This window comes from Oryzias latipes, chromosome 6, assembly GCF_002234675.1.
Source record: "Oryzias latipes chromosome 6, ASM223467v1".
Classification (NCBI taxonomy): Eukaryota; Metazoa; Chordata; class Actinopteri; order Beloniformes; family Adrianichthyidae; genus Oryzias; species Oryzias latipes.
In genome coordinates this window covers 27,115,840-27,131,653 of record NC_019864.2, presented here as the reverse complement: position 1 = coordinate 27,131,653, position 15,814 = coordinate 27,115,840, and the positions used below count along the sequence as shown (strand labels likewise).

General features: G+C 39.3%; 2 protein-coding genes across 4 annotated transcripts; one reads left to right on the top strand and one right to left on the bottom strand.

Annotated features, from left to right (window-relative positions):
- Positions 1 to 2,254: 2,254 nt before the first annotated feature.
- dnaaf4 (dynein axonemal assembly factor 4) lies at positions 2,255 to 10,325 on the top strand. Of its 2 annotated transcripts, XR_002873424.1 has the most exons (11): positions 2,327 to 2,573; positions 3,870 to 4,017; positions 4,424 to 4,557; positions 4,630 to 4,822; positions 4,893 to 5,026; positions 6,153 to 6,262; positions 6,336 to 6,489; positions 7,423 to 7,528; positions 7,623 to 7,746; positions 9,144 to 9,242; positions 10,111 to 10,325. XR_002873424.1 is itself a non-coding variant. In XM_023956022.1 (10 exons), the coding sequence occupies exons 2-10, from the start codon at positions 2,451 to 2,453 to the stop codon at positions 7,736 to 7,738; spliced, it is 1,218 nt and encodes a 405-aa protein (XP_023811790.1). In that variant the 5' UTR covers positions 2,255 to 2,355; positions 2,444 to 2,450; the 3' UTR covers positions 7,739 to 7,850. The 2 variants fall into 2 exon arrangements, 1 of the variants encoding a protein (XP_023811790.1); XM_023956022.1 differs by lacking the exons at positions 9,144 to 9,242; positions 10,111 to 10,325 and having other exon boundaries at positions 2,255 to 2,355; positions 2,444 to 2,573; positions 7,623 to 7,850.
- Positions 8,250 to 14,237, bottom strand: LOC100144364 (developing brain homeobox 1b). 2 transcript variants are annotated; one of them, XM_011475860.3, is made up of 4 exons: positions 13,720 to 14,237; positions 12,574 to 12,660; positions 10,035 to 10,237; positions 8,250 to 8,732 (listed from the first exon to the last, which is right to left on the bottom strand). In XM_011475860.3, exons 1-4 carry the CDS (start codon positions 14,075 to 14,077, stop codon positions 8,472 to 8,474), a joined length of 909 nt encoding a protein of 302 aa, XP_011474162.1. In that variant the 5' UTR covers positions 14,078 to 14,237; the 3' UTR covers positions 8,250 to 8,471. The 2 variants fall into 2 exon arrangements, with proteins under 2 accessions (XP_011474162.1, NP_001116386.1); NM_001122914.1 differs by having other exon boundaries at positions 8,472 to 8,732; positions 10,035 to 10,210; positions 13,720 to 14,077.
- Positions 14,238 to 15,814: the final 1,577 nt, after the last annotated feature.

Below are 15,814 nucleotides of genomic sequence, written 5' to 3'. Positions count from 1 at the left end.
GAGAGTCAAATTCTCCACAAAACAATGAATGCTAATCTGTTTATCTATTCCATTTTTTCATTTTTCTTTTGAGATAACCAAAAAAAAAAGCTTGTTTATCTCAAAATAAGTGTTCCTCAAGATAATGAAATGAAATTACAGCTCATTTTTTCGACATCACATCTAAATAATGTGTTACATCCAGATAACAAAAAAAACAGATTTTCTTTGGAGATAACGGAATGTTGTTAAGTTTCTTCTTAAATGGCTGATTTAAAAATTGCTTCTGACAAACAAATTTGGCTCAATTTCCCCCTGAGTTAAACCACGACAAAAATGATTGATGATAAGTTAATCAATTAGTGTTTTTTGGCTCTCTGACAAACTCTCAAGCTGTTCTATTGATCTCCAAATAAGGATAAAGGTTTTCTGTTTTACCAAGAAAACCAGATCATTCTCAAGACATCAGGACTTTAAGATTTCTTATCTTGTGATAATGAAATTTGGACCTCTTATCTGAAAAAAGAAGAGCTGATAACAGCTGGTTCTTTAAAATGTAACTTTCATACATGTTTACTGAATCTGTCACATGTATGCTAATATTGAGACCTACAACAGGACTGTCATAAATTTGATCTCTGACCTTTAACAACAGCGTCATCTTGAGTCAAAATCTGAGTCCCACATCTGAAAATCTAAAATAAAACATAAAAGTAAGAAATCATTGGGGGTTTAAAACCCTTGGTCCATAACATCATCACAAAATTGAGTAACTGTTCTGAACCTTATGGAGTTTTTACTAAACTATCAAAATACACAAACTTAACCTATGTTTTAGCCGCCTCATCATGACCGCCTCAAAGCTGGAAGATGAGTTTGTGGAATTGAGCTAAATGGATTTTTACTTTTACACATAACATGATGCTTTTTTTCCACATTTAAAAAGGATTTATCCCTGTGGCATAATCTTTGACCCTTGCAGTTTTATACTTAAGAAAGGTAAATAATAATGAGACGCTGAGATGTTTTGATGTGGCCCATAAAGCTTTTGGTGCCATCAAAGAACTAGTTTTAGCCATATAAATAATAATCAATAATGTGTGATGTCATGGGTCATATGAAGCCTGAAATTGGGTGTTGGCCATGAGATAAGTCAGGTCACCTCATGGGTCCACCCACCTGTCCAAAAAACCTGTTCCCTTTACGATGACCTCTAGTGAAATCTCAAAACAGTTTTTTTGTATACCGTTTAATTTTGAAGTAAATGTGAATGTGCTCCCTTTTGTTTCCAGTAGTTACCTCAGGAACTGCAGCATTCCTGAAGGTTCCTAAAGGTTACATGCAGATTTGGATTGATCAGATGTTTGTTTCCTTACGGGAGCAACAGCCAATCCTCAAAAAACGTGCAGCAGTTTTCTGAAATGAAAACTGAGGGGGTGGTCCACGTGCCACTAGGTCTCAGATCAAAGGTTCGGACTCCTCCTTTGTTCTCAGAGAGTTATAAAATCCTGTCGCAGTCTGGAAACATGAAGAAACAGGATTTGCCTGCATGTCTTTATGATCTCCAAAAAAATCAGTTTACTGGGCTGGATTTTACAGTAGATCATAAAACATGTTGTGAGGAAACATCTGTCCTTGTTTTTATCACTGCAGAACTGATAGTCGTCTGTGACGTCTGAGACTGGAGAGATGAATTGGTGCTGGGTGCAGCAGGCAGAGCCTCTCTGATTTTATGAGCTCCTTTATAAAATCTTACTTAATATTATGAATTAAAAACAAAATCGTTATTTTATAAACTACAAATTAAAGTTTTTCTTGTGTGAAGTTACAAACCGTTTAAAAATTAGAAGTAAAAACCCAAATGAGAAAAACAGAAGAATGAAAAACTGCAGAAACTTTACATCTTTAAAAGCATTATTGACCATATGTTGTGATATTTTTCTTGTCTCATTTACCCACACAATTTCCAGTAAAACTATCTTTGATGATCTTAAAAAGCAAAAAAGACATACTTGTTTCTCTTTCTTTTGCCAAAAAAATGGCACCAAAAAAATATCTTGCAGAACACTATTGGTAAAGATCTAATGAAGTAGCAAAATAGTTGTTTGAGATGTTCTAGGCATCTGCAATAGATGTATGTTAGTTATCTAATATAAATCTTACGTTTTTTAAAAAAAAAACATATTTATGTATTTGACGTATGAAAATTGTCCTTCTTGGTATCTTTATTCAAATTATATTCCACGATACCGCGAATGTTGAAGACAATCCCCAAACCATAACGGAAATTTCGAAACGCTACGATTTCCGACAGATTTGAAGGCAGCACTCCGTCTGTGGTCACCATAGCAACCGGAAGCAATACTGGAGTAAACAGTTGCGTGCAGAACTGATTTTGTTGTTTGTGGCGCTGAAACTTCTTTCATACCGTCTACCTTTTTCTTTTCCCATCATCCTCTTACAGGTCCAAAATGACGCTGAACGTAAAGAACTACACCTGGACCCAAACAGAGTCGACGGTCAATATCCGCGTGCCGATTAAAGGCGCGAGAGCCTCGAACGTGGACATCGTGTCAACGGACGAGTATCTGAAGGTGACGATACACTACTACCGGCAATAACTGTATTAATTATTATTATTATTATTATTATTATTATTATTATTATTATTATTAGTATTATTATTAATAATATTATTACAAGCTTTATTACAGACTCAAGGTCCATTTGCCACAAAATACGCAAAACATATAAAAGACTTAAGGATAAAAATAAAACACTCAAAACAAGTATAAAAATCAATGATATAGGAATATAAAAACAATGATATAAAAGTATAAGAACAGTTAAATAACCAAGTTTCATTAACTTAATAAAAAGACAAAAAATGCTGACTTAAAAAAAAAACTTAAAAATTAAAAAAAAGACGACCGTATCAAAACCTCCAAATAGGGGATTGGTATAAAAGTGCTTTGCTTTACATTGGTGAGACTTAAAATGATTTAATTATTTAAAGCATTGACGATAAATAAAACCATAGATAAAATGTCATTATAGGCTACTTGCAGCTAACTCATGCTGGATGCCCTATAATTTGTCCACAGGTGGACAGTATATAAAGGTGTGCAACAAGTTTTCAATAAAATAATTTTAAGATTGTCCGAGCATGAATAAAACCTGCATGCAAGCGTGTTTGCCTGAACATATAAAATACACTATTGTTGTTGTTGTTGTTGTCAGAGCCTTATTCAGCGTTACTTCATGGGAAATATCTATATATCATAAAACAAAAAAACGTTTTTTCTGTCTATATTTTTTTACACTGATTGAACAAAATCTTATCGTAAAATAAAAAACACAGATTATTTTTTTTTCTTTTGGAACTTTTAATTTTCATGAAACTTATGATTACACCTGAAACAAGACCCCAAAATTGTAATCATTATTAATGTTACTTTTGCTAAAAGTAAAAGGTTCTAGAGTGCTAAGTATTTGTGTCCATAAACATTGTTTTTCATTGTCTTTTTATTATTATTTTAAAGCAATTCTTCATAAAAAATTATCATTCCTTAAAAAATGTGTAATTAAGGTGTATAAAAAAATCTTTTTTGAAGCTATTCTTTATGTATTTATATTTATGGAATTTGCATCACGTGTTTTGTCCTCTCTTTTTTCCAGTCTTTCCTTCATTCAGGTGATGCTGTCTTGAAGTTAAGGCATGGACTACAACTGGACTTAAAATTTTCATTTTGCCGTTCATTTGTCTTTTTTTCAAGACAGCATTTCCTAAATGAAAGAGAACCTGCACTGACGTCTTTTCTGCATGTTTTTTAGCTCTTTCCTGAAAGTTGTCTCCTCTGTTTTTTTGGGTTTGTTTGTTTTTTGCTCAGGTCCATTTCCCTCCATTTCTGTTCGAGGCCTTCTTGTTTGAAATGGTTGATGACAGCAGGAGCACAGCAAAGATTGGAAATGGAGTCATTGTTTTCACTCTGCAGAAGAGAGCCTGTAGACTGTGGGAGCATCTGATGGTCCATACAAGTAAGAACCTCCATCCAAGTCTGAACTCGCATGAAACTGCAGGTGTATGAGTTGCCATGGATACTGCACACTTCTGTGGATGTAATGGGGAGTACTTAGGACTTATTTTGTATTTGTAAACACCTTTTTTCAACATGACCATTTCCTTAAGGTTGTGTTTTATTTTAAAAATTCAAGCAAATAATCTATACACTCATGCACACACTAAATGCAATATGTAAAAATATTTCCAGAAAAGCAATGAAATGTGTAAAATAGGCTATGTGATGTTAAGACATAAGGGATAATTCAAAGAGTAGATTAAACCTTTTCATGGTAAAAAAAAAAAAAAGATCAAATTTATCTTTTGCTTTAAAAATAGATTTTTTTTAAAAGCTGATTGGAAAAACTTTGACTTGTGCTTCAGATGACAAAGAAACAATGAGGGAAATCAGGGAGAGAGCCCAGCAGCAATTCCAGCAGAAGGTTTGTGCAGAGAGCAGAGAGAAGGCAGAAAAACAGCATGCAGACAAGAAGTACGCTCTGCAGACAATGATACAGGTACAAGCTTTATTCATTTGAATGAATCAGCTTGGAGAGGGCGCTGGAGTTTTGTGTTTGATGTTGAATCAGCTCGAAAAAGAGGAAAAAGACAGAATCCAGAAGATGAAGGACGCAGAGCGAGAGAAAGCCAGCGCTGAGCTTGAGGCGTTGCAGCAGAGGCAGGAGGCACAAGAAAAGGACCAACATGACATCGACAATCAGATCCAGGAGAGAGCAGAGGATCAAAAAAGTCGATTTAAGGTTTTCACGAAATTCAGAGAGGGTGAGTAAAACTTCCTGAAGATCAAATCTACTCCTCCCCTTCCCTTCACTCTGAACATGTTTGTGTTTAGCTTGCAACAACCTCAAGAAGAAGAAAGCAGCCAAGCTGCCACCTGAGAGACCCAGAGGCAACATTCGGTTCGCTTTCACCCCTCGAGCTTTCCCAACGGCACTTAGAGAGTCACAAATGGCTGAGGAAGAGGAGGTGAGTTCTTCCGTTTCCCTCGAACACCGGAAAACTGCCCAATACACAAAGACAGAAGGAGAAGAAGGTCAAAAAAAGGAGAAAAAACGGACAATTCTATGCTCCTGTGAAGTCTGCAGATTGAAGAAACGAAAACACGAACTGAACATGGAATCAAGTCTGAGTTTCCATGTACTGCCTGTGCGTGTGTGGGTTTTCTCCGGGCTCTCGGGCTTCCTCCCACAGTCCAAATAAATGCCTCATAGGTTATTGGTGTCCTTAAATTGCCCCTAGGTGTGCGTGTGAGTGTGTGGCCCTGCAACCTGTTCAGGGTGTGCTCTGCCTTCGCCCAATAGCAGCCCAGTGACCCCGAAAGGAATTCAGCAGGTTCCGAAGATGGATGGAAACAAATCAATTTTTCAGATCACCGATCTTGAGAAATTGGGGAAATAGGTAACAAAACCGGGAGGGGTAACAAAGGCAGCACCGCCTTTTATTTGGGTTACTGTCAGAGGGATTCCAAAAAACTAATAAACCTAAAGTATCTGAAGGTGACGCTACTATTTGGACAAAACAAGGATGTCTGTCTGCAGTAAAGTTATTAACAAAAACACAAACCCAAAACACAACAACTACCATGAGCAAAAAGAAATCTATCAAACATCAGCTAACAGAGAGGAAACCACAGGCCCAAATGTGATGAGGGTAAAACAGGAATGGAAATCCACAAGATCAGAAAAAACCCAGGCTCCAGCAAGCTTCTAGGTGGAGGCAGACAGCAGGGGCAGGCGGTGAAACACATCCACCCAGGAATTCAGCCGCCACCGGAGCAGGGAATTCTGAGAGCTTTTAAACTAGCTGGACCTCTGCTGAAAACTGAGGTCACAACATAATTGAAAATGCTTATAAAGATTAAATTTAAGTTTAAAAGTTCAACGTTCAACGAGAAACACACAGATTTCCAGCAGCACTTAAACACACCCTGCACGTCCAAAACATTCAAACAAACGTGAAACAACCACAGTGTGTTTCCACACAGGTGAGTACTTTGTGTTTTTATCTCTCTGGTTGTTGCTCCTTGAAAGCTTCCTGCTCAACCCTCAGTCTGGACTGACAGGATCCCATAAACAGCTGTTTTCCACTGCAGTGGCTCAGGGCGCAGGCCGAGGCCAGAGGAGCGGCGAGTGCAGACGCTCTAGAGCTGACGGACCTGACGAAGGAGGAGAGGAACCCCGATTGGCTGAAGGACAAAGGAGAGTGAGTCCCATCAGTTCTCAGCATTCACCTATCCTGTACTGCTTGATCTCTAAACTGCCTTTTTTTTGTTCAGCAAGTGTTTTAGGGTGGGGGACTACATGGGGGCGCTGAACGCCTACAGCCTGGCCATCAGGATCAACAAGAAGATCCCGGCTCTGTTTTCAAACAGGGCAGCGTGTCACCTGATGCTAAAGAATCTGCACAAAGCCATCCAGGATGCTTCTGAGGTATGGAAACTTCTTCTTAATAAACAGATGTTTTTTTAATTATTGACTGTTTATTCTTGTGTTCTTGTCTGTAGCTGATTCAGCTATGTAATTAATGTTATGTAACTGAAAGACTGTCCAGTCTCTCCATGTTTTTAGGAAGTTAAATCAGGCTTGGAGGTTTTATGAACCTTTTCTGTGTCTACTCCCAGTGTTCTTATGTTTATTTAGATTTCTGTTTTCACTTTTGAAGCTTTTATTTTGGTGCTTTCTTTATGAGGATCCTCCACACCAGACTGAGGCTACTTGGTCTCTTGTTGCCATGGAGATCGCCCTTGTCTGTGTGGTTGGGGCCCCCACATTGCTAACCTGGGCCTGCTGGGATCTGAGCAGTTCCTGTGGTGACGCCCTCTGTGATGATGGATAGCATGGCTCCTGGTTTTGAAAGATCACTAAGGAATCACATCCTCGTCTCAGAAATTAAAAGTCTGAATTTAAGTACTGGGGGGGTTGTGGGGGTGTATTGATGCTTTGCATAGCTTTGAATGTTGCCACGTGTCTGTTTATTTAATTTTGGAAATTTGTTTTAATCTCTCAGAGAATAAAACAAATGTCATGCATGAAAAGTTGCTCGCAAATTAGGTTTGATTTCATATCTTGTGGCTCATCTTGAACTCATCCGGGCTTTTAAAAGCTTTGTTTTGGCTCAGATCTTTTGTTTTCACCAAGATCTTAGCTTTATGGACGTGTGAGTAAATGAAGGCTACTCTGTGACATCAGCGTGTTGTTGCAGTGCTAAGCTTCACTGAAGTGACAAGTCTTTTTATTTACTTCAGTGCAGGAACAGCAAAACCTTCTGGTGCACTATGTTTTATTCTCAGATGTTATTTTAAAAAATTACAATCTTTAGTTTCTGCACGCTAAAGAGCACGTTGCCCTGATTTTCGTCTGTAGGCGCTCGAGCTGCTGACTCCTGCAGTGGCTGCAAACGCCACCGCCAGACTCCGACCAACAGTTCGTCGAGGAACTGCCTTCTGCCTGCTGCAGCTATATGAAGAAGGTCTGTGGTTTCAGTAACGAGACAAGTGTTAGTTTAACAGCCATAAAAGCTGCAAGACTGACAATCAACTGATGCATTTGTGGTATAATTGTAGGGTTACAGGACTACGAGGCTGCCCTGAAGATTGACCCCCATAACCAGGCTCTGCAGGCAGACACACAGAGTATCAGAGACGTCATCCAGACCTCTTCAGCCAGACAGTTGCACTGACTAACCCTGTAAAGCTGTAACTCTTACTGTGTTGTTAAATCGTTTATTTGAATGATTGTCATTTAAGCAAAGAAAGTGTCTGTTTAACAACACAACATGAAATTGTCAGTAATTGCTTAGTGTTTTGAGAAGCTGCAAAAAAGTCAGGAAAATCCAGAAGTTTTTAGAAAATATGAAAACAAAAAAAAACATCAACATTTAATTAATTTTGAATGTAAAGCAGTTTAAGTTGTTTACTAATGGTACTAAATGTCAGAGTGTCTGCAAAAACTCCAACCTTCTGGTTACAAAAAGTCAAACTGTAACAAACACTAAAAAACCTTCTGTGTGTTAACCTTCACAAAATCAAAGTGTTTCACAGACATCTGTGTCCTGTGAAACATCACAGATCTTGTGTTTCTGATTCTTGTGAAAAGCCTAAATAATAATAGAGACGTAGTTTTCTAGGATGAAAACCTTGTGAAACGCAGAACGACTATTTCAAGTTTTATTTAAAAACAGCATCAATATAAAATTTTAAAGGTTTATTTAAGAAAATATGAAAAGTACAAAATGTCTTTAAAAAGATTTTTACAAGGTTTTTGACATTTGCATCTACACATAAACTAAAAGCAGAAGAGTCTGCATGCCTCACAGGCTGTGCAGAAAAAGATACTGTACACAAACAGCCAGTAAATACAGGTATGTACACAGCAGTCAGTCAGTCAGTCAGTCAGTCCACCACAGGAGGCTCTTATGAAACTGTGATCTCCTCACCGTCCGACTCTGAGAGCTCTGACTGTTTGCTGGAGTCTGCTGACGGAGATGAGGACTTGTGGAGATGAAGGTGATGATGGGGAAGGTGGGGCTCCTGCCCACTGCCCACGTCCGTCAGGTCTGGGTGGGGGTTGGCCTTGGTGGGGAGGGTCTGCTGGCGGCAGCCGCCCGTCGACAGAAGCTCCCTCTCCTTGGAGTTCCTCCATTTCATCCTGCGGTTCTGGAACCATATCTTCACCTGAACCAGACCAGAAAAACACAGCCCAGTTGTTGTTAGTTAGTTGCTAGCAGTTTTATAGCTTTTATTTTTTTGTATTTTTGACATTGTTTTCCTCACAAGTTCCTGTCTGAATCTGACCAGTTTGTGCAAAATGAAAGAATCCAGGACTGTGGCTGTTCCACAGCAGAAGAAAATAAAGATATTATATATCTTTATATTGATAAAATAACTTTAGTAGTGCCACTTACTGACCTACAAGTTCTGTCAAATATGTCAATGTATTGGGGTACTCTTCACAAAAAACACAAACAGAACAATTAAGATGATAGTGAAAAGACTAGTGTTTTGGATCATTTTCAGCAGACTTATGTGTTTTTGTGAGTAAACAGCTGATGTTTGTCCTCTTCTGTGTCACACTTCCTTTTACAGACCGTTCTTCCTTCATCATTAAAAGTGCATGGGATTATGCTGCAGATTTTCTATTTTTGAGCAGATTGAAGAAGTGCATTTCATGGTTAAAAAAATATGGTAGGTTCACTTAATTAACTCTGATTTAATTTTTAATAGATTAATAAATTCATGGCTGAGACGCAACAACAACAATAAAATAAATGTTTTTTTGATCATTGCTGACATCACACAACGTACTATTTCATTTTCTGAACTAAGATGATCCTATGTAATGCAGGGTGTCTTTTATTTTGAAAGGAAGTCATGTGAACCTCTGTCAAAAGCTATAAACTATATATATTGTGAAAAAAGGCTATTTTTCTTTATATTTATATTTTTTTTATGCCCAAAAACAATAGCTCATTTATATTTGTCATAATCATTACAAAAACATAAACAGAAATCAGTGTTTAATTTTTTTCTAAAGGGTGAAGTTAGACTTTGTGGCTCCTACTGTGTTGTTGTCGGAGAGAAATTGGCCCAAATGGTGGTTGCAGACCACTGGTTTAACGTTTCTACAAAAAACAAACCTTCCCCTTTAAATGTTCTGCAGAGATTCAACATGCTTTAAAAACTAATTTTGAAAGCAAAACTTTAAAAATGCATTTGTATAAAATGTAATTATTCGTATGATAAAGAACTTTCTTTGTTAAATTTGACTTAAAACTAGAACTCTTGCGGAAAACCAGTGGTGTGCTGCATAAATGATCCACTAGAGGGCAGTCAACCTACACCTGCCTAAGACCGCTCAGAAAGTCTAAAAGTTGAATGTTGGATTTGAATGAATGATGAAGCATGTTTGGACCTCCAGCCTAGGGGGCAATCGTAGCAATCCCTTGCCCCCGCCTCCACCTCCGCCTTGCGTTGTACCTGTGAGTCCTTTAGGCCCAGTTTACTGGCCAGCTTCTTTCTGTCTGGTTTGCTGATGTACTTCTGCTTCTGAAAGGTCCTCTCCAGGGCTTTCCGCTGGAGGTCTGAGAAGACAGCACGCCGCAGCATGCCCCTCCTGGGCTTCCCTCTGGGGGCCAGGGGCCAGGAGAAGGTTCCTGGGACGGGAACCACAGAGGAGGAGGCTGGAGGGAGGAAGCACAGAAGGCAGTGAAAATTTGTTCAACCTGAAGCAATAAAACCTTCAGCTAAGAATAAAAAAAATGATTGAAATCAGTTATTCCTGCTAAATCTACATCTGCAAATAGCATACCAGAACGAGAAGATGTTCTGCACATAGAAATGAAACCTGCCAACGGAAAGCCTGGATTTTGCAGCTCACATGACCGTATCAGAGGAGCTTGGATGCCCGTGTAGCGTGAGGTCTTGTGAACTCTGTCATGTGCTTATCCCCCACATTTGTCAGCGTTGCGAGTTCCTCCTTGTCTCTGTAATGAGCACACAGGCTCCCCGATGCTCCTCATAATATCCTCGTTCTGCCTCAAATCTGACGCTGAAGAGCCCAATTTGTCCGGCAGTGGAAACAGAGCCTATGCTAATGAGACGGGCCCTCCAAAGCACGGCTCACACTGGCTCTAATGAGGCGTGAAGGGGGGGCCGTACAGGCTGCAAATGCGCAGAGAAAGCTGATTGTGTTGTAATGAATTGAGTGGAAAAGGCCGTCGACAGGCCAGTTTATTACAGGCCCATTAGAGGCAGGTCAAATTGGCTGAGAGCTCTCACTTCAGAGAACCTCCAACCTGCCAGTGTCACACATGTTTATCAGGAACATGCAGAGAGAGAAAACGAAGCAAAAATACCCACAAGTCATTCATCAATTTATCCTTTTTTAGAGTTTGAATCCACATTTACTATACCTTAACTTTCCTTAAATATACATCCTTTTTTTGTCTTAAAACATATAAATGTGAAGCCAGATTGAAATATTTTATCAATTATTTTGCTTAAATCACCTTTTAAATGACAACTTATGAATTATTTAAAATTCTAGACTTTTCTTAAGGTGGAACAGTTGATCATCAGTTCTTTGGGCTCCATGAAATACTTTTCTTAAGATGTTTTTGGACTATATTTAAACCCAAACTTTCTACCTGAACATTAAAACTTTTGGTTCTACAAAGACTCAGTACTTGTTTTTTGTCTTTTTGTCGCCCTTGCCAGTTGGAAACCTCCATAACTCTATCAATTTCTTCAGAAAATTGTCAGATAAAAGGAGTAGGCAAATGAAGTCAAATGTACGAAATGAGGAAAACCTGACAATTTTGTACAGTACAATAAATCCACAATAAATCGTAGTCGGAGGTTTAGATGAAAACGTTTAACCGCAGGGTTTTCTCGCCAACTCCTTTGTGGAGGGGCAGGGAGTTTTGGTTGCAAATCAATGGTGCATGAAGAAGAGCCGAGTTCCTGAGCTCAAAAAAGCCCTCATATTTGGACCGAGGCATTCCTATTTAGAGCGGAAAGAACTGGACTAATTTGTAGATTAGGACAAGCGATGCTAATGTCAGCAGTCAGTGCACCCAGAAACAAAAACATCACATCGGTGGATCTGATCCAAGCTGAATCGTGAAAGTTTGACCACAGAGAAGCGAGCTAAGCAGCTACAACCAGACAGCAGGAAAACCCCCGGATTATGTCCGCAGCTAAATTGATCCACCAGTCAGGTGAGTTCAATCATTTAAATGGATGGGGAAGAACAATTAAATATGAAATCTTCACTAACTTAAAGCAGGGAGGTGCTCCACTAGACTGTCTATTCAGAGTGAAACTTCTTATCTGCTTTTAGAGATGATGGTGACAATAAAGAAAGTCTGTTGAATTTAAAATTTTAGATGCTAATTTTGTCTGAAATGGGTTTTCAATGTCAGTTTTTCCATTTTGAGTTGAACAAACGCTGAATCTGTTTGTGTGAAAGTAGACGGACTCTTTGACCTAAGCTGAAGTAACTCCTGCAAACATCTGACTTACCATAAAGGTAAACCCCCTTTCAGGGGGAGAGGAAATGTTAAGGTCTCCATATGATCAGGTGAGATCAAAACTACAATTTATTTAAATTGGAGTCATTACCTTCTGACAGATTAATGATGTGGTGATCAGTTGTTTTTTTATTCATGTGCTCTTTTATTAATGTTTAATGTGGGCATAACAGGACCTAACATTTATTATTTTAGGCAAATTGAACTGAGACCACCATTGTTTTTTCTTTTCAAACAGCCGTTTTTGTTTAAGTTCCCTCAAACAGTTTTGTCTACTTGCGTTTTTGCAAAAACCTTTGGATCTCAAATAAAACGTTCACACATCTAAAAATTCCAAAACCATGATGAGTTTCAGATTAAATAATTATTTTAGATTCAGAAAAGCTATATAAGCTGCATAAGTGAAATTTATATGCAGTCCTCCTTTTTGCTGCATTTGTGAACGTCGGGTTTGCAACAAACAAGCATCCAGCGAGTCCACCAACCTGACAGGAAGGATGAGGCCCGGAGGAGAGGATGCAGACTTCCATCGAAGAGAGGCAGCGGCAGAGGCTTGGAGTGCAAACCCTCACCTGCAGGACACACGTGCACGCACGTGCACACACATTCATATAAACTCAATACAAAGGCTGTGTTTTACAGCTTCCTGCAATCACTTGATTATTTCTTTTCTCAAAAACAATTTTTAACAACACAATTTAGAAAAACTTTATATCTGATTTTTAAGATGTTTAAGATGTTTAATGCAAACAGGGTTAACAAATAAAGACTATTAAAAACATCTTTAACTTTGGAAAAATCATTTAAAACAGCAGCTGCTGAAATGACCAACCACACTGCTTCAACAGAAAATTAGTACATGTTTATTATCATTTTAAGGGAGATTAAGGTTTATTTTTGCAAACTTTCTTTAATTAGTGGGACTATCTTGTAATTTTTATCATCAAATAAAACAAACTAACAATGTGCTCTTTAAAATATTTGACCCTAAACATTAAGGGAGCAAAATACAAAAATTTTGTCTTCAGTAATTATTTTTCTCATGAAAAATTAGCTTTAGAAATATTAAGGTTATATAAACACATTTTGTAAGCTCAATTTAAAATAAATAAATAAATAAAATCAGATACAAAACGTTTTAAAACTGCATTTTATTAAGGATAAACAGATTATAGGCTCCAAAATTTGGTAAAATATTTTTTTGTTTGCGATTATATACTAATGCAGAAGCTCCTTTGCACTTTATATTCAAAATATAGTTCATAAATACAAATTCCTGCATTTCATCTTAATGTCTTTGAAGTCAACTCTTAAAAATATCTGATTTATAAATGTTACATAAATAAGTCATAAATTAGACTCATTTGTGACGGCAGGACTGAGCTCCTGTTGTCTGCAGAAAGTGAAGACACAAATTCATCTGGTTTAGCAGCAGAAAGAGAGTTTAATTATTTTTAAAAGTTTATTAATTGTTTTTACAATAATATTGCACCTTTTTATTTGATTATTGTTAAAATGTAAAGTTTAGAATCCTGAATTTAAAACATGCAGTCGGTCTTAAGGTGATATCTTGAACTTCATGACATTTCCAGCCGCACGTGCCTCCCTGCAGGACTCAGGTCAGGACTCACCGTTCCGCGCGCACGGTGCCAGGATCGCGTTTACGCCGAACTTGAGGAACCCGGAGTCCGGGCAGGTGGGGTGCGAAGACACGGCACCGCCTCGGTTCTGCTGCCCGGAGCTGTGCGGCCGTTCCGAGCTCGGCCCTGATAGCCGGGAAGAGGAGCCCGATTCTGGGCCGAACGAGTCTCGCAGACTTGTGGGGCATAGGGTCCGGTGGATGTAGCCCACAGGGTGGCTCAGGCGCAGGAGGTCCTCCACCAGAAAGCCGGAGGGCAGCGCGCGGTTCAGGGGCGCGGAGAGAGCCGCGGGGGGACGCAGGAAGGCCGGGTAGAGAGGCGGCGGCAGGGCGCTGCAGGGAAACATCATGGTGCTGCAGGCTGGAGGAGACCCGCAGTTTTCAGGCTGATCCAAGAAAAACGGGACAACCAGGAGCGCAAACTGTCTTTGAGTCCTGGTCACGGGCTATATAACCGCACACGCGCGCGCAGAAACACGCACACGCTCAGAAGTTTGACCCTCATCTCTCCATGAAACTCTGAACACAAGTTTAAGGGCAGCAGGGAGGAGGAGGAGCAGCAGCAACAAAGTTCAGGTTCCTCAGAGACGAAGTGATGCTGATGGAGGAAACCCTGCCAGGAATGAGATTTAATCCCGACAGTTTGGTTTAATTTGGAAAAGTTTTGAAACACTGAATGCTGCTCAAGTTTGGTGAAGTTTCTGAGACAGAATTGATGTAAAAAAGTGAGATTTGCTTAAGTGTTGCCTTCTCTCAATCTGCAAAAACACAACTCAGAGGAAAAGTTGGATTTATTTCAAAATTCCCCCCCCCAAAAAAAAAACGTAAAATTTGGAGGACTTCCACCACAGATGAGCTCACATATGAGTTTCATCCCACAAAGTTTCCCTCTAGATTTGCAACTCATCTTTTCAGGATAGTTTTGGCAACATCAGTTTTCCCTTATATTACCCTCAAACAATCCAGAGGGGCAAAAGTGCCAACAACTGTCAATGAAGTGCATCTGTTTCCATGGCAACCACATCAGCCCTGCAGTTAGATGTTTGTCACCTTCTTTGACAGACAGGTTTGCATTAGTTAGTTCTACAGAAATTAGTCTTCCTGACCATTACACAAAATAGTATTTGAAGAAGAGAGATAGTAAAAATTGATTTGTGTTACATAAAAATGTGAACGTGTCTATAATTTTGGTCCCAAAAAAACGCCTTTCATGGTTGGGTTAAACTCAGATTATTGATGTATAAACCTCAAACCCTGGACACTGATGGTGGTTGAAGGCCAGACCATTCCAAAGTGTGGCTCCGGTGGAGAACGGGGTGAAGGAGGGACAGCAAACTGTCTCTAGAATGTGGAGAGAAACAACCATTTATGACTTTACAGACAAAAAAATGATTGTGATTGGCTGAGAAGAAGGTGGGCCATGTATCTATTGCTTCAAATGAAAGGCCTGATTGAATAAAATTTTTAGCTTGATGTGGCAAAAGAGTAGAGACTAGAGGATCTGACGAACAGAAACGTATTGACTTCAACCCACTGAGGACTGATTCCAACAGACATAAACAGGATAAATCACCAACCTGCTGGGTCTGTTCTTTAGGAAACCTAACCTTAACAGCAAACACAACTTTAGCACATTAACCAAGAAAACAGAACTAGAAAGGCAGCAGACCTCACAGTTTATCCTTTAGGCTGCCATTCAAACTGAGGTGTGAACTCTTGACATCCAACATCCTCAAACTGGACTAAAACATCAAAGTAGATGGAAAATTCTGTGTGGACTCTATATCTTCTCCCTGTGTGTGTGGGACTCCAGTTTCCTTCCACAGCCCCAAACATGCTTCATATGTTAACCGATTGCTCCAGTGTGAGTGAGACTGATTGTGTGGTACGGCTGGAGCCTGTCCCGCTACTGTTGGGTCAAGTCAGATTGTAGTGTGCATCCCGCCTTGACCCAACAGTAGCGGGACAGGCTCCAGCAACCCTGTGACCCCCAAAACGGATGTGGCAGATTAAGAAAATGCATGGATTAAAACTTTGATCCATGAACCAAATGCAGGTAGAGTCAACTCCAGTTAATGTGCCCTTTC

What these genes read in the sequence shown, in the direction of transcription:
- dnaaf4 (XM_023956022.1), top strand. Translation starts at nt 2,451, where the DNA reads ATGACGCTGAACGTAAAGAACTACACCTGGACCCAAACAGAGTCGACG. An exon ending in AAATGGCTGAGGAAGAGGAG is followed by an intron (nt 5,027 to 6,152) that starts GTGAGTTCTTCC and finishes TTTCCACTGCAG; the next exon opens with TGGCTCAGGGCGCAGGCCGA. An exon ending in GCTGCAGCTATATGAAGAAG is followed by an intron (nt 7,529 to 7,622) that starts GTCTGTGGTTTC and finishes GTATAATTGTAG; the next exon opens with GGTTACAGGACTACGAGGCT.
- LOC100144364 (XM_011475860.3), bottom strand. Translation starts at nt 14,077, where the DNA reads ATGATGTTTCCCTGCAGCGCCCTGCCGCCGCCTCTCTACCCGGCCTTC. An exon ending in GGCACCGTGCGCGCGGAACG is followed by an intron (nt 12,661 to 13,719) that starts GTGAGTCCTGAC and finishes TGTGTCCTGCAG; the next exon opens with GTGAGGGTTTGCACTCCAAG. An exon ending in TGGGCCTAAAGGACTCACAG is followed by an intron (nt 8,733 to 10,034) that starts GTACAACGCAAG and finishes GGTCTGGTTCAG; the next exon opens with GTGAAGATATGGTTCCAGAA.